Source organism: Lipophrys pholis, assembly GCF_963383615.2.
Source record: "Lipophrys pholis genome assembly, chromosome: 8".
Lineage (NCBI taxonomy): Eukaryota > Metazoa > Chordata > Actinopteri > Blenniiformes > Blenniidae > Lipophrys > Lipophrys pholis.
Window position 1 is genome coordinate 16,371,352 of NC_137630.1, and position 21,988 is coordinate 16,393,339.

General features: G+C 41.1%; 4 protein-coding genes across 5 annotated transcripts; 1 reads left to right on the forward strand and 3 right to left on the reverse strand.

The window, feature by feature from the left end:
- Positions 1 to 1,017: 1,017 nt before the first annotated feature.
- Positions 1,018 to 3,456, reverse strand: ubxn10 (UBX domain protein 10). Its single transcript, XM_080469738.1, has 2 exons — positions 3,374 to 3,456; positions 1,018 to 2,505 (listed from the first exon to the last, which is right to left on the reverse strand). The coding sequence occupies exon 2, from the start codon at positions 2,458 to 2,460 to the stop codon at positions 1,828 to 1,830; it is 633 nt and encodes a 210-aa protein (XP_080325864.1). The 5' UTR covers positions 2,461 to 2,505; positions 3,374 to 3,456; the 3' UTR covers positions 1,018 to 1,827.
- A 1,103-nt stretch (positions 3,457 to 4,559) lies between these two features.
- cptp (ceramide-1-phosphate transfer protein) lies at positions 4,560 to 8,676 on the reverse strand. Of its 2 annotated transcripts, XM_080469222.1 has the most exons (4): positions 8,572 to 8,676; positions 8,296 to 8,450; positions 5,474 to 5,999; positions 4,567 to 5,213 (listed from the first exon to the last, which is right to left on the reverse strand). In XM_080469222.1, the coding sequence occupies exons 2-3, from the start codon at positions 8,427 to 8,429 to the stop codon at positions 5,477 to 5,479; spliced, it is 657 nt and encodes a 218-aa protein (XP_080325348.1). In that variant the 5' UTR covers positions 8,430 to 8,450; positions 8,572 to 8,676; the 3' UTR covers positions 4,567 to 5,213; positions 5,474 to 5,476. The 2 variants fall into 2 exon arrangements, with proteins under 2 accessions (XP_080325347.1, XP_080325348.1); XM_080469221.1 differs by having other exon boundaries at positions 4,560 to 5,999.
- A 17-nt stretch (positions 8,677 to 8,693) lies between these two features.
- On the forward strand, positions 8,694 to 19,568 carry ints11 (integrator complex subunit 11). The gene is made up of 17 exons (XM_080469223.1): positions 8,694 to 9,103; positions 9,761 to 9,858; positions 10,897 to 10,970; positions 11,350 to 11,578; positions 11,687 to 11,785; positions 11,866 to 11,900; positions 12,010 to 12,148; positions 12,247 to 12,311; positions 12,693 to 12,882; positions 12,957 to 13,040; positions 13,125 to 13,214; positions 13,799 to 13,961; positions 14,055 to 14,165; positions 15,315 to 15,376; positions 15,762 to 15,904; positions 17,729 to 17,858; positions 18,575 to 19,568. The coding sequence occupies exons 1-17, from the start codon at positions 9,076 to 9,078 to the stop codon at positions 18,638 to 18,640; spliced, it is 1,806 nt and encodes a 601-aa protein (XP_080325349.1). The 5' UTR covers positions 8,694 to 9,075; the 3' UTR covers positions 18,641 to 19,568.
- LOC308113184 (lysophosphatidic acid receptor 6) lies at positions 18,133 to 21,471 on the reverse strand. The gene is made up of 2 exons (XM_080469224.1): positions 21,341 to 21,471; positions 18,133 to 20,874 (listed from the first exon to the last, which is right to left on the reverse strand). Exon 2 carries the CDS (start codon positions 20,863 to 20,865, stop codon positions 19,897 to 19,899), a length of 969 nt encoding a protein of 322 aa, XP_080325350.1. The 5' UTR covers positions 20,866 to 20,874; positions 21,341 to 21,471; the 3' UTR covers positions 18,133 to 19,896.
- Positions 21,472 to 21,988: the final 517 nt, after the last annotated feature.

A 21,988-nucleotide genomic window follows, 5' to 3' on the forward strand; every position in this document is an offset into this window, starting at 1 on the left:
CACTGCTAGAAAATAAAACCTCAACCAGGAAGTATTAATACTCCAAGGTGCATCTGCAGCGATTCAACCTCTTCCTGGCTCAAGTGACATGATCTCTCCACGGGACTCAGACGCATTGGGCAACAATGCATCTTTGCAAAATGTGTGTTTCTGTCTTCAGTCTATTCCTCAGGACAGACCTCCTCCATTGCTGTTTTTTTATTGTTGTTATTATGCCCTGGTTTTCTCCCATGGCGCATCATCCTTGCTGCCCTCAAAAGCATTTCACATGTGGTATTCAAAGCCTTTAAACAACAAGGTCCAGCTCCTGTAGCGACAGGGGCTCTCCCGGTATGATCAGCAAGCCACCCGACTTATGTCCAGCTCAGTCAGGTATGTGGATCACTATCCAGCATGTTACTTTGCTTTTTTCCCCAAAACCTACTTTCAAGTTGAAATAAAACCCATCTTATATATAAACCAATATGGCACATAGTGTTTGAGGAATCATTCTGCAGCAGGGTAGGCACACCTCAAAAAGCTGCCCGCCATGGCTTCTCCTCCTGTCACACTATCTTCAACCTCCCTGAATCTTTAATACTCGTCTGGCAACAGGTGTTATAAATATCCTTCTGGACCTTTGTTGCATCAGATTTTGCCTGTTATTTATTCACCTGTGTGCGTGTGTGCATTTCTACTTGCAGCTCTCAGAATCTGATTAAACAGTCACAGTTTTGCACAGGTGAAACTGCTGCTTTTTCTCTGGCATTGCTCAGCCATGTACATCCTGCCAAAAAAGAAACGAGTACGCAGACCAAACTAATGTGGTTTGTATTTATGTTCTTTCTCTTCAGGCTCTACATCGGTCTCCTCTACATTTAACTGTTCAGACATATTACATTTGTATATGCTGATTGATTCCCTTTGCTTGTCTGCGGATCACAGGTATTGATGTGGAGGATCGGTCACACAGGACCGCTTGGTAGACGAGGGTCATGGAACCTGTTGAACAAATTCAGTAACATTTCAGTAGATTTAAAGTTTGATTTGTTTTTATTGTTGAACAGTAAATAAATGCTGATCTTAACGCTTGTCTTACAGACCGGACAATCGTTAAACTTGACACCAATAATCTGGAAAGAAAAATTGCAGGAGCTGTTTAGCTGAATTCTTGTGCACTGCCTGTGCTCAGAGAAGTTATCTCAAATGAGGTTAGAGTTCTATCAGGGGTTTATATTTGCTTTTTGTTGTTGTTGTTTCATACAGATGTGTCCCACTTAAAGTACACAGCTGGAACAAAAATGAATTATTCATAGACAAGTTCCCAAAACAAGCACTAATTGAATTGAGGCAATGAGAGTATTTATATTTTGATACTTCCACTCCTCAATATATCGTAAGAGAAATGAAGACAAAGTTGTGTTTATGAATTAAGATATTGATAATAAACTCAGCAAAAGCAAGTTATTTTTTGTTCATTTGTCCTATAATGACAATTTAAAAAAAAATACTCTGCCAAGAATAAAATCCAGGCAATGGTGACTGCAAAGGTCAGTGTTGCATTGCAAGGTCTGCTATAGAAGAGGATTAATGTTACCCAAACAAGTCTTTAAAACACATTTGAAGGTATTAGCTTAATCCTTTTGAGATTCATTGGATATCCAAATGTGAAATTAATACCCAAGGATTACAACTCATTTCTACAAGTCAATCAGTGATGTTTACACATTGGAGTCTTCAAGCATTAAGCTTTTTTTTTTTTTTTTTAATTTGGTGTAAAAAAAAAAAAAAAAGACTATCCAAATTATGAAGGAAGCAGGTAGACAGTTAACCTGCAAAACAAATCACTTATATTCTCTGGTGTTCCACTCCATTGTCATCATTGTGAGAGATGCACAGCAGGGATCTGTTCACGATGCCGCACTGCGCCAACGTCACGTCCATGTCGGCGAAGGTCCTTCGTGGCACCTCCATGGTCTCGATGAAAGCCCCTCTGTAGCTGGCTCCATACCTGTCCTCAGCGCTGGCTCTCACCATCCGCAGGCAGTCGGTGGGCTCAAAGTGCTGCTCAAACCTGCGACCGCACGGCGTTCTCACAGCGAGCAGCAGGCCGCCCTTTGTCGGAGCAGTTTTGGTTTCCACCGGTGCCGTGTCAGGCCTCCTCTCTTCATCACAGCTGGAAAGCTTGAGATTTCCTGGGTTTTTGTCCAGGCCTGCTTCTGATTGCCTCCTCTCTATGGACGGGAGGACCTTGTACTGGTTTAAAGACAGTGGCGGAGCAGGAGCATGCTGAAGCAGATGGAAAGCCTCGTCTTGGCCCACCGGCTGACACTGAGAGCGTAGGTTTCTGTCCGGCATGTGACCACCACCTCTGCTACTGTCCTCAGGAGACTCTGGCGGGCTCTGCATGTTTGACCACGATGAACTGTTAACAGCTGTTCTGCTGCGTCCTTTAGAGGACTTGGGCCTTGTTAAATACATTTGATGGCACCTTATCTTCAAAGCAGATTTCCACTAGTTCCTTGGCTTTTGCGCCCATGATGAGAAAAAAAACAAAAAAACAGGAACAAACATTAGCCTTGACAACTGCATATCTGAAGCTGTGAACAGCTTTAAAAGTTGTCACTCAACTGGAGCACAGACAGAGGGTGACTTGAGGAAACCACAGAGGACAGGATGGATGCTGCCTCCTGCTCCAAACATGCCTTATTCCATGAACACGTTGAGAAGAAAGACTGACAGGTGGAGGTAAAACTAATCTTTGTCAGAATAATAATAAAGTCATTTCGGGTCAGAATATAATCAGAGGTGGACACAGATTTGCATTTAAGTACCACTAATGTTACATTGTACAAACAGTACAGAGGGAGGAGGGTAGGGGTTCAAATCTCCCTCCCTGCCCGCTAGCCCAGTGCTCACAGTAGGTGTAGTTCTTGTTACCTATTAAAAAGAATGGATGCTGAGGAGAAATTTCCCAAAGATTATTAAAGTCATTTTGAAATGATAAAAGTACTCAAAAATACTCAAGTTACAGCACAAAGTACTCTTTTGAAAGAGTACGGAAAAGTATTTTCTACTTTTTACTGCATCCTGTTGTATTGTTAGAGCAGTTCAACTCAATTGTAAAAATTGCAAAAGCCTATTCGAGTTTGTAATGAACTAGTTAAACTGTAAGGAGAGTTCTGAATACACTTTGACTCAAGTTGATCATTCCGGTCTGAGGTGAAGTAGCTTTAATCACTGCCAGGGCGAGATAGACTGTTCCTCCATAAGCACCGGGAGAGATACGTGGAATAAAGGGAGATTTATCCCCTCAGCACTGTCTCACAAATCGCATCCTGCGTGAATATGTATGCTGTTGTGGCTAAACTAGAAGTTTAAGAACATTAATTACCGTTTCCTCCTAGTTTCCCCGCGGCAGCAGGAAGTCTTTTCTCCTGAGCGTCAGCGCCGTGGCCATGACACTCCGGTTACCGTGGCGACCAGCGGCCGCGCGCACAGAGACGGCTGAGTTTTGCTGCGTTCACGTGCAGGTAAAAATAATGTTAATTTTCTTCCAGGTGCTCATTTATTACGACTTATTATCACATTAAATCACCTTAACTCGTTTTGGACCTAATAAACTGCTCGAAATTTCTCAAAGCTTAACAGCTCATTCAGATCTCTGCTCACTATTTTCAGAACAATTGACAGTTTTCACATGATTTAAAAGAAATTCTCATTGAACTCCTGTCATGAACTAAAAAAATAAAGAAATCGATGAATGAATATAAAATACACTAAGCATACAATATCATTATTTACTTAGCATACAAGAATAGTCTAAATATGCACTACATTACTATTCGGTAAATCATTTTTATTTTAATGATGTTAATATTGTTAATGTTATAGAGCAAGTGAACATTTAAACAAGTCTAGTCTCTCATAAAATTTACCAAAATTGAATCAAATACAAATGGCTATATCTATTAAATTATGTTTGCTGAAAAGTAACTTGGAATTTAAATATAATTTATTAGACTTAATCATTTGTATCTGGCGCTGTAATATTTGATAAAAGACCTTTGATAGAATGAATTTCGAGAGGCCCATGCAAGGTTAAAAATACAAATAGCAATTCTTACGCTCACTTATCTCAGACAGGTAGACGAACAACTTAACATGTATACGCATACTATCTACACAGTTCATGTATAAATGTACCCATATCCTGATTTTTCTGTGCAGTTTAATCCATCTAGCTGCTTTTGCTTATTAAAGCATATTCTTGCATTTTCCTTACAAATCATCCACATGGGTGTTTGCTCTGTGATAAATATGTAATTACCAAGTCTCAGGGAAAACCCTTCACTGTCTGTAAGACGGATGATAATAGCTCTAGTGTGTTATATTAGTCTCCATTGGGCTGCTTCCTTTCACAGGGCTCACCACAGTCAGTTATTACAACTTAGACACTAGAAGTTTTTTTCTCGGCTGGCCCTTCCTCTTCAAACCAGGATTCAAATCCAGGCACCCAACGCTTAATGTCAAGCCTCCAGGTCTTATATCAAATTAACTTAAATAACCAACACAGTATAGCCAAACCCCAGAGGAAATATGTTTTATTGAGTGATAGTTATTTACGTATGTGTGAATGAAGAGTAGTGTATATATTATATACAGTTCCTTCTTCTGAAAGTACACCCTTATAACCCAAACAGTGTAATGAATGCCCATAAACACGTACATCATATATAAACATTATCAAGTCTTCATTTGTACAGCAAATGCAAAACTGCATGGAGATTGTTTACAGTATAACCCTCAGTGACAATCATCGAACAGATTATTAAATAGATTTTCAACATAAAGTCAGTAAGCAGTGAAGTGTAAGTGATACTACAAAGTATTGATTCTGTCTTCTTGAATAAACTCAAAAACCCATTAACATATTTATGTAAAGTAATTCAATTGTGTGACTCAACTAATTTGCTCTCTGAAGTATCAGAAGACTGAGCAAAAAGTGACTCACAACCTCAATTACTTCAAAATATTCTGGAATACAACTGAGAAGATGTGGAATTCTTCTAATTAAGAGCCACACAGTATGTTCTGCAAATGAAATGAAATTATTACCTCAATATCCGAAAATAAAGAAGCTCCACTTCAACCCTATAACTTCTTTGTTTGTCAAATCAGCTTTTTCCAGAGAGGAAAGTCATCTGGGCTCCACTGCAAATTTCATTCCTCTTCTGAACATAAAATTCAACAATCATTAAAGGAACTTTCAATTTACAGATCTTGCAAAGTGCACTATCTCGCATAAATACAAAAGCATGCAGCTTCGTATAAGAAAATGGTACAGAGTAAGTTCTGATCAAAGTGGATGAAATCAGTGATGCACAACCTTCAAATACCCCTGGGGGGGGGGGGGGGGGTCGATAGCTCTTCAGTAGAGAACAGTTGCAGACACTTAATTATGTATGAGGCGACAGGAAATTGAACTTCTTACTTTTTAAGGTAAGTCAAGGAGATTATGTTGAGCGTAAAGTTCCTCTGTAACCCGATACACCTCGGAGATGAGAGGCACGGCCTCCCCCAGCATGGCCACAACTTGCTCCGGGGGCCCCACGTTCATCACTTCCAAAAAAGCGGGGCGCCCGGGGAGCACGCAGAACGCCATACCCGCGGCCTTTCGGACCACCCAAGGGTGGTGCTGCGCGAGGGACTCGTTGTAGGCTTCTGCACACATGACGGACGTCTTGCCGTCCTCCGTGCTGGTGCGGAGGCGGTCCAGGAAGAGCTCCAGCCACCTCAGTGCACGGTGGAGCCTCAGCAGGGTGCGGCAGCCCGAGTCTGGGTGCGTTCCCCTCTTGGTCAGGTCCACCAGTTCATTGTCCAACTCGTATTTGACCATCGACTGCACGGTGGAATACTGTGAGCCGTTCTCGCCGTTCAGGAGGGCCACCAGGATATGAATCTTGTTGACCGCATCCTTGGAAATGAATCCGAAGACGCTTCCCAAGCTGTTCAGAAACCTATGGAAGGAATAAACACACATGATATTTGGTAGACGGTTACATTACAGCGTGCCGGGTTCAGTATGGTCCTGATGTGCACGCCTGCAAATGATCAGCGGTTCAGTTAACATGAGCAATTCAAAGAATCCAAACTTTGGGAAAGTGATGGCGTAATGGCTGCAGTAAGTCATCAATGTCACCTGCATTTAGATTCTCCCAGAACAAACAGACGTGTGAATGAAATCCTACTCATCTAACTAACAGGATGCCGCCACTGACACTGAACAGCTTCTTTTCAAATCTTTTTTCTTCGGCTTCTCCTGAAGGCCGTGTCCTCTCTGCTTTTTTATTCAATCCACATTCACACCTGTGCCAGAGTCATGTTAAGAGTGGCCGAATCATTAAGTTTGTAGACTTATTTCAGGGAGAAGTCGTCTTCTTTCTCCTGGCATCACAGGTTGTAGAGGTCAAAAAGCAATGTATGAACCTTGGTACATTAGTCGATGATGAACTGTCCTCTCTGTAACAGGTTGATGCTGGGTGTACAAAAAGCCAACCGGTGTGTGCGTGTTTTTTTGTATCAAACTGGGGATTTTCAATGTCAGCATGACTTTAATAAGAATGATTTATTTAATCTCGCCTGACATTTATTTGTTGGCACGGGTCTTTCCCACTTAAAAGCAGAAACAGATTGAAGAGTGCGGTTAAAGTGTGCTGCACGAAATACCCTCAACAACTCGACTGACCTTTACAGGGACAGAAACCTGAAAAAGGGTCAGATAATCCGAGCTGACTGCAGCCATCCTCGGTCTTCGGAGTTCAACTAAATGCCGTCAGGTCGTCAATTCTGTCTCCCGATGTGCAGATTCAACAGATGTTGGTCCGCTCAACATTTGTAAATAGCATCGCACATGTGTATACTATAAGAATTGACATGATTAGAAAATCCAACATATTATTGCGCAATATCAAGAATCGGCATAATGGCCTCTTTGTGCATTAGGTGGCAGTAGAGAGTTTCTGGTGTGAAGGCAGGTTTTCTTCTACAGTACCATTGACCCCAAGTCAAGGTGCTTTGTAAGAACAATGAAAGTGGACTGAAATTATGTTACAAAAAAATTTTTAAATAACGACAACGCCAGACGTTTCCTTTGCTTCAGTGCAGAGAAGTGTTGAAGTTGAAGGAAAATCAGTGCAATTTCATCATCACTATCACTACTAAAACAGTGTCATCCTCTATGAAAAAAGTGTTGGTAATTTTACATTTTACGAGAATATCTGATGGACTGATTTACGACAGTGGACTACATACTGGATTGACAAGCCTGGAAGCAGCTGGAGTCAGTATACTGCAGCACCCTCGGCTCTCATCAACACAGAGTGGGTTGAGCTGACGACGGAGCTCGCCCTGAGTGCCGAGCACTTAGTTCACCATCTGCTCAGCTGCCCTTTGCGCTGCATGGATCTATAGAAAGCGCCTCCAAAAGAACAGCTTTCATTTCAGTACATACAAGCTTCAACTACCTGCACCTCACCACTCTGAAACATTTTGTTCCGGGCCATCACACCCCTGAAAGGGTACTTAGTTTTATACCAAAGCAAATGAGATAAGAGACGCTGTCACGTCTGTGTCTTTTAGCTGCCAACTTGTAATGCAGGAACAAACATGAAGAAGATGGCAACATAAACTGGAGAGTTTAATCGGCGTCCACACATGGTTAAATTTCAAAAGATGTTCAGAATCTCAGCAAATGTAGTGAAAATGATCACGTATGTCGATATTAAGGTGATTTAAGTCTTGGTAAACTCCATTTTCATATCTGTGACGTTGATAAATTCACAACAGCTCAGACTTTTGTACTTTATAAGGGCTTGACCAAACACTAACAAAGTAATGCAAGTGAAAACAGGTAAATCCAGCTCCACCAAGAGAGCACCATCAATGCCACGTCTAACCACAGACAGCAGGGGTGTCAAACATGTGGCCTGTGGATAGAAACACGTCCGCAGGATGACCATGTATAGTTTAAAAAATGACTAAAAAGACAACAGAGGAGATTTTTGTTTTAATTGAAGGAAATTGCAATCAGTAATATTAATAGATAAGGTTCTAATAATAACAGTGAGCCTCACAACTAAACAGACAGTTGAAGTAAAAGTACAGGAAATGTGCCATTTACAACCCTGGCATTTAAAGAAGCACCAGACATTAGATATACCTCTAATGTCTAATACAGGGTTTTGTTGACATATTTACCAGTCCTGTCACTGTGAAACAAACCTATGGGAAAATATTCTACTTAAATTCACTTACTTTACAAGCCCTCGCCAGCCAGCGACGTAGTGTTCAAGATAGATTTCTTTCTCTTGAGACAGACACAACCGGTAAGTGTCGAGCACCTCCTGTAAGCAGAACTTCTGCTCCTCTGAAGCCACGGATCCAGCCATGGTTTATTCTATAATGAAGAGCTGCCGACCAAAGAACACAGGCAACAAATCAATGACAAAATATATTTATTAGCCAAAAGCAAAGTGGAGAGCTCAGTGCAATTAAGTCCGGAGGGAAATAAGTAAATAGGGGAGGTCTTACTTGCGAGGAAAGTGAAAAGTGAAAGGAAAATGAAGCATTTCTGTTCTTCGATCCCTTGATGTGACTGACAGCTTCTTCCTGTTAGGATAAGCCGCCTCTTACTACGCAGACTCACGCCGGCCGTACCGGAAGTGTCTTCAAGATAAAAGTGCGGGCCAAAAATGGCTACGTAATTGCCTCACAAATTTTAGCAATTTATGTAGAAACAGTGAGAACGTCCATTTAAAATTTTATTGCAAAAAAAGTATGAGAAATATCTGTTGTGAGTTCTCTGAATGCAACGTATCAGTATACAATTCTTAACAAAATATATACGGCTTTTTTTTCTGAAGACCGTGACCGGAAGTTAGCCTTTAGCGGTTAGCACGACTCTACTGAAACACTCGAACCAACCGCATGTGTCACTAGTTACGAACGATACATTTTTCGATTCGATTAAATCCTTTCCTGGACGTGCAGTTTTGACTCCGCTGCTGTAGTTTGCCGCATCCCCAATGAGGAAACATGCCTGAAATCAAAGTAACACCACTGGGTAAGTCACTAAACTAGCATGTTGCTGGGCTAGTTCCGTCAACATGACGACTTCACTACAGCTGAATTTTATGGCTAAAACGTCAGAACAATGGATTATAAAGTACTTCTTCTAGTAGTCTAGCGCTCTTGTGGACTTCTCTGTGTAGTAGCTCTCTGTAAAATAGAATTGGCTGAACCAGTATCTTTATTGGGTTACTGTTTAATTGTTTACATTGTTTACATTATTACAGTATTAATATGTGTCATTATTATTACTAAAATCTGTTAGCTGTGTTTTGTTGAAGCTGTCCATGGCCATATTATAATGAAATATATACATTTGTCCATAAGTACTTTTCCTACTCAGAAGAGGAATTATTTCTATATTTATTTCAATCCAGAGATTTTTCTCGAAGTAACTTTGATACAAATGATTTTGGGAGGAGATATAATTGTAGGTGCAATAAAGCTATTTCTGTCTTTTCTTATTGAACAGGAATCTCTATCTATAGAGAAGAAGCATAGTTTGATATTTATACTATTACTCTAACGGTCTTTCAGTAAATCTGGAGTATCTCCAGTCTGAGCCAAGTGTCCTCTTTTTTTGCAAAATATATTCACATCACTAAAATGAGTGTTTTTAGCTTTCTGTCAATCTGTGTCGGTCCTCTCCAAGGTGCTGGTCAGGATGTTGGCCGCAGCTGCATCCTCGTGTCCATCGGAGGCAAAAACATCATGCTGGACTGCGGGATGCACATGGGATACAATGATGATGTGAGTGAATCATCCGCAAATAATGAGACACGTCACAACCCCTAAGAATCGAGCCACTGTTTATATAGTCGCTTTGTGTTTCTTTCTGGCTGTTTTAATCGCATGTGTTCATTCACTTCTCTAGCACTTGTTTTTAATTGTAGTTGTGTTAACTGTGCAGATATTTATAGCACAGTGCTCCAGTTTCAGGCGGATGAAAACAATGGTGCAATTATGTGTAAACTGAAATGTGGAAAAGTTCCCACTTCCCAGTGGAGAAAAATACATGTGGACAAGGTCACGCTGAGAGCGTCCCACTGGGAGAGTAGAAGGCTTTGAAGAGCTCCCAGAAGTTGGGTTATTCTCACTCAACATCATGATATTCACCCTATTTATTCGTACTAATCACAGCCTGAAATAATAACACTTCTTGCCACTTCAGTGTAATAAACGTGATGCTTATGACAATAAAGCTGTATAGCAGTAGTTAATGTTAAAAGCAGGAAACTAAGTAAGACCCATACAGCAAATGTCCTTAAATGTAGTATCAAAAATAAATTGTAGTTCCATTTCATCCACCTAAAGGTTGTTGTATGTGGTTACAAGTTTGTATAACCCCTTCCTGTACCCTGACAGCAGCACCGTAGGAGGCAGCGCTGTTGCATATTTGTTGTTGTCATGTGAATTCTGTAAACTGGGAAATAGGACCTCCATGTGTAACCTCAAACAATCTTAGTTCCCATCAATGCTCAACTGAAAGTTTAATGCAGAATTATCAGGGGATGTATTTGTGCTCCAAATTCATGATAATGCAACATACAGCTGGTGTCATTAGGAACTACTTTGTCTTGAGTAAGCATCAAAGGATGTGGACTTTTGTGTAGAACTGGAATTGTGAGAGTAATCCAACAGCACATGATTTTTTTGTTGAAAAAACAGAGCATCCTTGATAACTTCTCACAGTGTCATGGACTCCATACAGTGGGTCTCCTGTATAATTAAAGAAGACGACCTTTATTAGAATCTCACTTTAAAAACCATTCTGTATTGTCTTTCCAGAGACGTTTCCCAGACTTCTCTTACATAACTCAGAATGGCCGTCTGACTGACTTCTTGGACTGCGTGATCATCAGGTTTGTTTTCTTGAGTGCCTTATACTTAAATAGTGACCACATCTCTTCTTAAAATATTTACAATAGACATAGAAAACTGGTAATTAGCGTCCCACGTCCCAAATTTGTTGGTTTTACGGGTAATATGAAATAAAGTTCATCTTTCGTTACTGTATTTTGAATGCTTTTTTATATGTAAAATTTAGAATCCATGGATGCCTACTGAACAATCTTATGTTATTTTCTCTCTATTAAAGCCCATAACTATCATATATTGTTCCATTGATGTGCTCAGTCATAATTTGGCTCTCTAGTAGTGACTATTAGGATAAAAGCATCTCATTCCTCATCTACAACATGAATTTAATAATTCACTTTTTTAACACGTCTGGGTTCGCAGCCATTTCCACTTAGACCACTGCGGCGCTTTGCCCTTCATGAGTGAGATGGTGGGCTACGACGGACCCATTTACATGACCCATCCCACCAAGGCCATCTGTCCTATTCTACTGGAAGATTTCCGTAAAATCACCGTCGACAAAAAGGGAGAAACCAACTTCTTCACCTCGCAGATGATCAAGGACTGCATGAAGAAAGTGGTCCCTTTGAACCTCCACCAAACTGTGCAGGTGCACATCAGCTTTAAGCTCCAGATATCCATTTAGGAAGCATTCCTGCACCCGCTGTTTCTCCTCTTTTGATGGTAAATCAAGGTGTTTCTGTTGTGCTGCTGGCAGGTGGATGATGAGCTGGAGATCAAGGCGTATTATGCAGGTCATGTCCTGGGAGCTGCGATGGTGCACATCAAAGTGGGATCTGAGTCTGTGGTTTACACCGTGAGTCGATAGAAATCTTCCTTGTGTCAGTCGGCTATTGTACCAACTGCAATCACAGTAAAGGCTGTTTTTCATTTTAGGGAGACTACAACATGACGCCAGACAGGCATTTAGGGTGAGTGGTCTTCACTCTGTTAAATGCTAATAGACAACAAACTACTGACATAGTTATTTTTAACTCCTTTGTTGGCCCGGGTACTGTGACGTGTGTTGTGTACTCGTAGTGCTGCGTGGATCGATAAATGTCGTCCAGACATGCTCATCTCGGAGTCGACTTACGCCACGACCATCCGCGACTCAAAGCGGTGCAGAGAGAGGGACTTTTTGAAGAAAGTGCACGAGTCAATAGAAAGAGGCGGAAAGGTCAATTCTATTATCAGTATGAGGTGATTTATTTTTTATTTTTCATTTCACTTTTAGGAGTTTTCTAACATCTTTTGTTTCCCCCATAAACTTTTTAGGTTCTCATTCCGGTTTTCGCCCTCGGACGAGCGCAGGAACTCTGCATCCTGTTGGAGACATTTTGGTAGAGTTCCCCTTTTATCTCAAGTCCCAGAAACAGTTGTTTTTTTTTTTTTTTTCGTTTTTTTTTTAAAGTTGCCATTATTTCTGAAAGCTCGAAAGAAAAGAGTATATATGGTGTTGTGTGTGAGGGCAGCATGCTTCTCGGCTCAGTGATACCAGATGTATCCCGCTTGTAATTGTTGGCATTCCATTTGAATAAAAAGTCCTTTTAGTGGAGAGTAATTGCTTCTGATTACAACACAAGAAAGGGCACATATTGGCCTTGGCAGTTCCTCAAAATAGCTGTACTCATTTTATTAGGCTTGATAGACTAATGGTGGTTTATTAAGTTTTTAATTGGCTCATAGGACAGATACTCTAATTGCCTCCTCTAACCACACAGGGAGCGAATGAACCTGAAAGCCCCGATCTACTTCTCCACTGGGCTGACGGAGAAGGCTAATCATTACTACAAGCTTTTCATAACGTGGACCAACCAGAAGATTAGAAAAACCTTTGTACAGAGAAACATGTTTGAATTCAAGCACATCAAGCCCTTTGATCGCTCCTACGCTGATAATCCTGGACCTATGGTAAGGGTTTTTAAATCTTAAAGAGTGCATGTTTTTCGAATCAGTTCATTATTAGAAAATGTGGACTCTTTCAGGTGGTGTTTGCCACACCAGGTATGCTCCATGCTGGCCAATCGTTGCAAATATTCAAGAAATGGGCCGGCAATGAGAAGAACATGGTAAGTCTTGTCAGCAAACGGTCCGCGCTTTATTTTCTGAACATCTTAAACTGTGAAAATGCAAATTGTCTTTTTTATATATAGGTAATCATGCCTGGATATTGTGTACAAGGAACGATCGGTCACAAGATCCTGAATGGGCAGAGAAAACTAGAAATGGAAGGAAGATCAACGGTAAAATTCCCCCAACATTTTCTCTCTTAATACGATCAAATAATAATTTCCTTCAGCTTAGCAGACATATTTTATTCATACCACTTCAACATTTCATTTATGATCCTGTATGCGTTTTACCTTCATGATGCTGTGCAGATCAATATCCCTTTGATAACAGTCTATTAAATATGAATATTAAGGAAGTCGTTAGCTTATCTGAAACCCTCCAGCAACACGAAAGCTCACCACTTAATGTGTGAGGTGACTACTAATGTTTGGCGGCACTGCTACGTTTTGGCAAAGCATGCAGTGGGTTTAAAAGTACACGTTAAATCGGTTCATCTTTTCTTTCTTTTTTTTTCCTTATTGTGTTTTCACACAAAGAGTGAAAAAACCAATTTAAATAAAAGTCAAAGACTGAAGTTGTGTGACATTGTTGCTGAATGAAAATCGTTTGATTGGCGATAAAAGAAAAGACATTCCAGAAAGTTTTAGTTCCAGATACATTAGATAGACTTTAGCTTCTCTGTTTCAGGAGGAGAGCACTAACTTGGTTTTAGGCATCAGCGGATTGATTGCTTTGCTTTTTCGGCTTCCTCCAGCTGGACGTGAAGCTGCAGGTGGAGTACATGTCCTTCAGTGCACATGCAGACGCCAAGGGCATCATGCAGCTCATTCGCATGGCGGAGCCTCGCAACATGCTGCTGGTGCACGGCGAGGCGGCAAAAATGGAGTTCCTCAAGGGCAAAATCGAACAGGAGTTCAGTGAGTGCAGCCACCGTCACTAACATTAACAACATTGTAGGGGGGGGGTAAAGAGTTTCCAGCTTTGTTAATGCTTCCTTTTCAAAATGTCAGGTATTGACTGTTACATGCCCGCTAACGGAGAGACGACGACTGTGACCACGAACCCCAGCGTGCCCGTGGACATTTCACTCAATCTGCTGAAGAGGGAGATGGCTCTCGGAGGTATTTTGTGTTTCGTGCTCGCAGTAGTTTTGGTGCGACGTGCCTACATAAGTTTCACTCTCCATTTCTGCTTGTTGGACGGACATTTGCATTTTTTTTGTTCTTACTTTGATTGAAGTGGTTTTTGAGTTTGATTCACAGTGCTCGTGCTGCCCCCGTACTGTATCTCGACTTAGATTACTTACCGCTATGGGAAATGTCATCGGGAGTTGTGGAGTCGTATGTGTGTTATTGACTGTAAAGTCAACCCAACGTTTCCAGGAAATGCCGGGGGAATTTCATCCTAAATATTACTGACGTTTTCAGACATTTCCTGATGCGGCGTTTCAGAGGTGGTTGCATCTCATATGTACGAGTGAACGAGACCAACGGTCTAAAGCACTTTGAGGCTGCTGAAGCCGTGAACAGCACTATAAATGAAGCCCACTTACCATTTACTTCCAGAAGCACCTGCCATTGTGTACGATTCCCCATAGACCAGGGGTCTGTCATCATCAGCTCTGAGGCTGCACGCAGCTCCTCAGCCTTTCTGCAGTGGCTCCCTGTAGATCCAAGAAACACCTATTTCTGTTTTCTTTTTAACTGTGTTGCACAGTGGGCAATCTTTTAACGGGGCTCTTTTTTGTAGTTAAAGGTGAAACATGAAGCCTGGATTTTTTTTTAAAAAGTGAGTATCAGACAGTAGCCCTGGGTAAGATAACCGGATAAATCTAAAATAAAATGAAAGTGAAGATGTAATTCAATCTGGACGGAATCATTTGATTTGTCTTTATCTTGGAGGTTTAATTGGTTTTGCTGCTCAACACATTTTATTTAGTGACTTGAGGGCAGGAATGACTGTTTCCTCACACAATCTTGATGAATTTTATTGAATGATCAAATATACTTAAAAGATCATTGTACGCTTGTCAATGATAATGAAATATAACATTGAATAGTGTCCATCCAAATATAATAATCTTTTGTTGACTGAATATGATTTTATTTTCCCTCTTTCCCCTAAAAAAAAAAAAAAGTGGTTTTGTGTTTTCGTCAAACTTTGACTAGAAAAGCGTCTCGCGGCACAAGAAGATTCATTTGTTTTGACGTCTCTCGTCGCTGCCGTGCAACATCACTCATTTATTGATCTGTAACTTTGTTTCGTCGAAGGGACTCTTCCTGATCCAAAGAAACCTCGCACCATGCACGGGACCCTCATCATGAAGGAAAATGTAAGTTCATGTTTTTCTGTACGTTGGTGCGGCGTCTTATAACAACATGGCAGTCCTGTAGGACATTTTACCTTCTTGATGGTTATGAGAGGCGACTATTCAGTTTGTTGTTGAGCGCCTCAGCTGTAGTGCCCATGAGAACACAGGCCTCATCAAGTGGAAGTGAAGAATTTGAAGGGTTTCGTAAGGAATGTTTTGATGCTGAGGTGGCGCAATGCTGATTGCACTGACATTACGCGACATATTGAATGACAAAGACACTACTTGTTCCTGCTTTGTAAACATAACTTGGCTTGACTCCGTCAGCTGTAGAGACAGTTGGGAAGCGTCATTTGTCACGTCACCGTTCATCTTATTTACCCCTCTGATGTCTTCTTGGGCGCAGAGCCTGAAGCTGGTGTCCTCGGAGCAGGCCCTGAAGGAGCTGGGCCTCAACGAGCATCAGTTACGCTTCACCTGCCGCGTGCAGCTCCAGGACCCACACAGTGACCCCGACACACTCCACAGGATCTACACACACATCAAGAGGTGAGGAGGTGGAGGAAGGTCATAGTAGATCCACCTGCTCTTCATTTGCATTAGTTCACGATTAGTTTTCTCCTTCTGCTTCTTCACTGTTTGGTTCTTATGCTTTATGTTTGATCTGATGTGTCGTTTAAAAGTTCATTTGTGTAATTATGTATTGAAAATACAAACAGTGTTCAGATATGGGGCAACAACTACCAGTTTTCACTGTATCCAGATGTAATCAGGAGCACAAAATCTCCTTTTTACAGTTTAAATAAGTCGTAGAACAAAAAAAAAGATCTTACTGCCACAGTATGTAGGAATGATTCTTTCATCATCAGAGGGTGTAACGCCACATTCAATTAAAAAGCTCAAGAAAGTGTAATACACTTTCACTTAAATGTGGAATAATATTCCCATTTTCTGTTACATTTTGTATTAAAATGATAATAAAATAGCCATAACACAAATGATAATAATAGCTTCTTGCATTGTGTGACAAATTGTCACTCATTGCAGTGTTTGGTCTTTTGACAAAAAGCAGAATTCCCCTTTTTTATGATGAAAATTTACATGTTTCATTTTGTGATAACCAATCAAGAGTCTTCATCCATACAAATCTATATACATGATAATAACTTAATTTTATGCATTCAGATATCAATCGGACTTCAACTTATTTTAAAATATTAGTATACTGGTAGCGGTAACTGTTCGAAAGCACACCATGTTTCACTGTCACACATCTATAATACACAAATCAGGATCATGCATATTCTATAGTAATAGTTTCACAACCAAATGTAAATCCAGAACTTAAAATTCTTAAAAGTCTGTCTTGTATGTTGAGGGAGCAACATACACCATGTTGTTGTGATCTATGACTCCATGGATGAACAGACTCTTAAAGCTTCATCAAAATCTTTTGCAATATATAAGAATGTATTACGTATAAGTATGAAAAATGATTAAATATTGCATTCAGACTATGTATGACAAATTGTAGACTTGATAAAGTGAAAATATGTCAAAAGCAGTGTTCAACAATGATTCATAAAGAAGCACATGCTTACTGTCTTTAGTGGTTATAGCAGTGAGCGAAACAGGGAGATTTCATAGCTTAATCAGTTCTGATATAAGAAGATCCGGATAGAGAACATGTCCTCGTGCACTTGTCCACAGCATTATCTCTGATGTTCCACAGTGCCTCAATATCTGGACTGTGGAACATCATTTACTGAAATCAAATGAAGAAAGCTCTAACTTAATGCCAGGCGGCTTATTAGTCAGTGGTTTTATCTTCTGCTGTGTCGTCAGAGGCCTGAAACCAAGTCGATAATCAAACCCGAACCCTCACCCATGGTAATCACTATAATCACTTTACCTTTTTTTACATCCACATTATATTTCTATTGAGTTGTGCAAAACAGACTCTGACTCAGCAATTTTTCGATAAGATCCACATCCACCGATACGAAGGTAATCCAGAAAGAGAATGGAAGCAACAGCGAAAGATCTGAGCTCATTGGCTTTCTTTATTAACTGAACAGGGCAAAACATCCCAATAGCATGACATTTAACTAGAGGAAGGGCAAAGTCAACAGTACAGTGAACTAATCTTTCTTGTTGACGTGATGCAATGTGCCTACAATTCTCACAAGACTTCAGTGTTGCTGCTATTTACCGTACTGGCCGAGTGCAAATGATTCCTACACAGTTCGGTTCTCTGTCTCTTAACGCTGTTTGCTGCTGCTGGACTCATCAGTGTTAAAACTGTTAAAATTTCAAAAGAAAATATACATAAAACATAATAAATCCCCCGTATCCTCTTTCTTTGTGCGACAGTGTGTTGAAAGGCTACACCATCCAGCATCTCCCCGATGGCACCGTCATGGTGGAGTCTATAGTCATTAAAGTCTCTTCCTCTGCTGACGACCCCAACACCAAAGTCCTGCTGCTCTCCTGGAGTTATCAGGTAATCCGTCGTAATCGTCTTTGTTTGGTTCACAGTTGATTGCGCCATTAGAGCGAGTTCTGCAGGGAGCTCTGACAGCGGGAGCTTCAGCCCTGATGAGTAAGAACGCTGGTGTGGGTAGACAGTGCAAGACGAGGGGCTCGGAAAGTGAGAAGATGAAAGTGGAAGGCGCACTAAACGTGCATGTTAAACCCAAGACAGTGGGGGCAGAGAGGTTACTGTGGCTTCAAGTGTTTTGGCGCAACGGAAAAAAGAGAAACCAAAATGTCAGTGTGCCTCATTGTCAAATTTTTAATGGCATTCGTCAGATTCTCTGCAAGATTGTAACCGCTACGGTCTAGAAATAGATATTGTCTTTGTGTGCTACTTTGTGCTACTTGATGAGGTTTACTTAGAAATGACTAAACGTTAGTGATAGATAGAAACTGGTTATAGTTAAAAAAAATAAAAAAAAGTACAGTAATAACATTCCAAAACATGTTTTGTTTCATGTCTCGTCAAATGAAATAAGGTTGTGATATTACTTTCAAACTGTTAACCACCCACACAGCAGTTAAATCGTGCTGACTGTGCATCTTGGCCTGAAGCGTTAGACTCTGGTTTGAAGAGCATCCGATTTGAAAGCTCAACTCAAGTATATTTACTCTCTGAAATGTCAAGTGATTCAAGCGCTTCTTTCTAAGTATGATTTTTATTTATTTTCTTTCTCTTGACAGGATGAAGACCTGGGCAGCTTCCTGTCCTCACTGTTGAAAAAGGGGCTTCCCTCTGGACTCTGCTAAAATGTCCCTTCCCCTCAAAATACATCTCCAGGCTACAAACTCCCTCCCGGTGCTCCCCCCGTACTGTTCCCAACAGTATTCTTCACTTGTTAAATGAGCCTGGCCTGTCATCCTGGCTGGAAACAAGAGAGTGACATTGTGATTCATGACCTTGTTTATAAAAACGACTTTGAATAAATATTTTTCCAAAAAAAGTTAAATTTTTGCATTTTAGTCCTGCCGGTTGTGCAAGTCTGATAAGAAGCTACTGTCGTCAAAGGAGGTTGAAACAGTTATTCAATCCAAGGCCACTTTATTTGTATCATTTCAGCATTGAGGCAATAAAAGGTGTTTTGATAACACACGTACGGCAATGAGAATGAAAACCTAAAATAATCATTAAAAAAAACAACTGAATAAACAGGAAATGCAATATAAGACTTAAAGATGCTTAATGGGTGCACAGTAAGATCTTTATACTTGTTCATGAAGAACTCAGAGTTGGAGCTTTTATGCATTTGATTCTAAATATTTGCAGTATAAAAGCTAAAATCAGCTTCTGGATCTTTGTTTCTGACTCTGGGGACTGAAAGCAGGTTTGATCCAGATGACATGAGAGGTCATTAAAGGTCCATAACAGTGGCTCAGTAATGTGAGCTGGGGAGGAATGCAGGATATTCGGTAAAAATGAGAAATGCAATGTAATTAAGTATTGGGGTAACGATGTGAGTTCCACTTAAGTTTATGAGGTTATCCTTCTGCTTTCAGATTTGTTCTTCCAAATAGCTGCTCTTTCTCTTTCACACCAGCTGTTGTTATCGCTTTCTTTTTTTCCCCCTTCACGAATGCTTCTGCAGTTTCCACCAGCATCGTTTCAGAAGTGGAACAGTTTGTTGACTTGCCTTTATCGTAAAGCAATAAATCATTCTGACCTTTTGATGACCATTGCAAATATCTTGAAGTTCATTCTGTGAGTGACGGGAGGCCGACACGAACACCTGAGAAATCTAGGAAGGATTCACTTACTTCATCAACCAATAAAGATGAAAACTGATTTCAAACATTATAGTTGTTTGAGCAGTATTAGGTTGAGCATCTTTGTCTTTACTTGTAACTCTGGTGTCGATTGTATCGCCAATTAATACAACAACAATGGAAAAGTCCAAAGAGTTCCCATACTTTTGTTGCCACCTTATCTATCGATATTGAAGCATGTACAGAGTGATGATGTCAATATTTACAGTCGGCGTGTGTTCTCCCTCTCTCTCTCTCTCTTCTTATTTCAATGTGATTGCGTAAACGCCTCGTCTCCTGGTGACCGTTCCCCACATCCACGTCATCTTTAGTTGCTTCCAGTTGCAGTGGCTGGTGGTGACGTAGTACAGCACGGGGTCCAGACAAGTGTTGAGGACGACCAGGGCCATGGTGAGCCGCCGGGCGTGGTGGATGGCGTTGGCGGCTGACGAGCAGGCCTGGATGATGTCTTTTCGTCGGAGGACTTGCAGCAGGTAGACGACGTGGTTGGGCAGGAAGCAGAGCACGGTGATGGCCAGGATGGTGTAGATGACCCTCACGGCTCTTTGGGCTGCTCTGGTCCTGATCATGGAGATGCGCCTGGCGGCCAGCGGGTAGCACACCAGGATGATCACGGAGGGCAGCAGGGAGCAGAAGATCAGGCCCAGGATGCTGTACTGACCCAGACGCTGGTCCCATTCCTTCTTGGCAAAGTTCTCAAAGCACCTGCGGCGGCCGTATCCGTCCACTTCAGTTTTCAGAGGCCCCATGAGGATGAAGGCCACGGAGGCGACCACGGCCGTGCACCAGAGCGCCGCGGACACAACCAGAGAGTACCAGGCGCTCCTGAGCCTCAGGTAAGTATGCGGGTGCACCGTGGCCATGTAGCGATCCACGCAGATGCAGGTCATGAAGCAGATGCTCAGGTAGATGTTGGCGAAGAACAGAATCCCCGTGATGCTGCAGGTGACGTCCGAAAACACCCAGTTGTTCCTGCTGAGGTGGTAGTGGATCCGAAAGGGCAGGACGCAGAGGATGATGATGTCCGCCAGAGCCAGGTTCCGAATGAAGACGCTGAAGGCCGTGCGGGGAGTGATCCTGAAGGTGAAGACGAAGAGGGCGGCCAGATTTCCCGGCAGGCCGATCAACAAAGCCAGGATGTAGACTGCCGGGAAGAAGTAATACTGGTACTCTTCAGACGGGTCGCTGCAGTTGTTGCGTGTCACGTTCATCTTGGCAGACTGAGAATGAAAGAAAAAGCGTAGGTTGACTCTCAGTGGAGGACGTCTGCTGCAACAGACATGTTTCCATTTCTGACTTTTTCCACTTTTCACGCAAACGTGAACTTGACTAGTTGACGCCAATCACAGTTGATCTCTTTTCTGCTTTGAAATCTTCATAACATGTTCTGGAAGTGTGCATAGTTTGTGGAGATCAGTGTCATTCCACCGGACAAACTGAAGCTGTCCAGAAAGTGATGTGAAAGAAGGAAGAGAGACACTTCAAATCCACCAAGCTTAGATTTCAATGAAGGATCGTGTTTTTCCAATATATTTCATCTCACTTCTACAGTTTTCATTCATTTAAACCCTTATTATCAGACAAGATTCACAGTGTTAACAAACTTAATTCACATTTTTATGCCTTACATATTTTAAACAGCAATTCATTTCTACACGAGAAAGTTTTCTGAACAAAATAACTCACCGAGTTGCTTGTGGATCCTTTAGTTTGATCCCTGAAATGAGAGCGCTCCAGTACACGTTGAAAACATGTAATGAGGTTGTGTTTTCTGTGTTGCTCCTCTCAGATTGAAGCTGGAACAAATGATGCTGCTCTTTGCCGCACAGTTATAATTTCCTGTTTAAGCGTGCAGGTGTAAATGTGAGTGAGTGGCAGGAAACCAAAGCATGACTGTACCTCCCACTCACTGTTGTTTATAGAGAACCTGTCAAGAGTAATATCAGTAATTAACTGGATTGATACAATAAAGACACAAACAAAAGACGTCAAGAGAAAATGAACAGAATTCTCTGACAAAATATGAATGCATTCACATGGATAGGAGTAAAGAAATATAAACACTATTATTTGGAAATGTTTGAGCACTTTTATGTCTTGCACTTTTAAATGCACGAGTCGTGTGTGTGTGCCCACAATTTTAATCAAAAATTAAATATTTTAATAGGCATTTCTCTTAATGCTCTAAACTAGAGCATTAACAGCATAAACATTTTTTTTTTCCTGTTTTCTGCCCATCAATTGTTTTATTTACACATTTAAAGCTTCATTCTATGGCTTTCATTTCAGGCTCACAGGGTAATGAAGACTTCCATTATTGTTTGTTAGGAACCA

What these genes read in the sequence shown, in the direction of transcription:
- ubxn10 (XM_080469738.1), bottom strand. Translation starts at nt 2,460, where the DNA reads ATGTATTTAACAAGGCCCAAGTCCTCTAAAGGACGCAGCAGAACAGCT.
- cptp (XM_080469221.1), bottom strand. Translation starts at nt 8,429, where the DNA reads ATGGCTGGATCCGTGGCTTCAGAGGAGCAGAAGTTCTGCTTACAGGAG. An exon ending in GGCTGGCGAGGGCTTGTAAA is followed by an intron (nt 6,000 to 8,295) that starts GTAAGTGAATTT and finishes TTCCTTCCATAG; the next exon opens with GTTTCTGAACAGCTTGGGAA.
- ints11 (XM_080469223.1), top strand. Translation starts at nt 9,076, where the DNA reads ATGCCTGAAATCAAAGTAACACCACTGG. An exon ending in TTGGACTGCGTGATCATCAG is followed by an intron (nt 10,971 to 11,349) that starts GTTTGTTTTCTT and finishes CTGGGTTCGCAG; the next exon opens with CCATTTCCACTTAGACCACT. An exon ending in CCCTCATCATGAAGGAAAAT is followed by an intron (nt 15,377 to 15,761) that starts GTAAGTTCATGT and finishes TCTTGGGCGCAG; the next exon opens with AGCCTGAAGCTGGTGTCCTC.
- LOC308113184 (XM_080469224.1), bottom strand. Translation starts at nt 20,865, where the DNA reads ATGAACGTGACACGCAACAACTGCAGCGACCCGTCTGAAGAGTACCAG.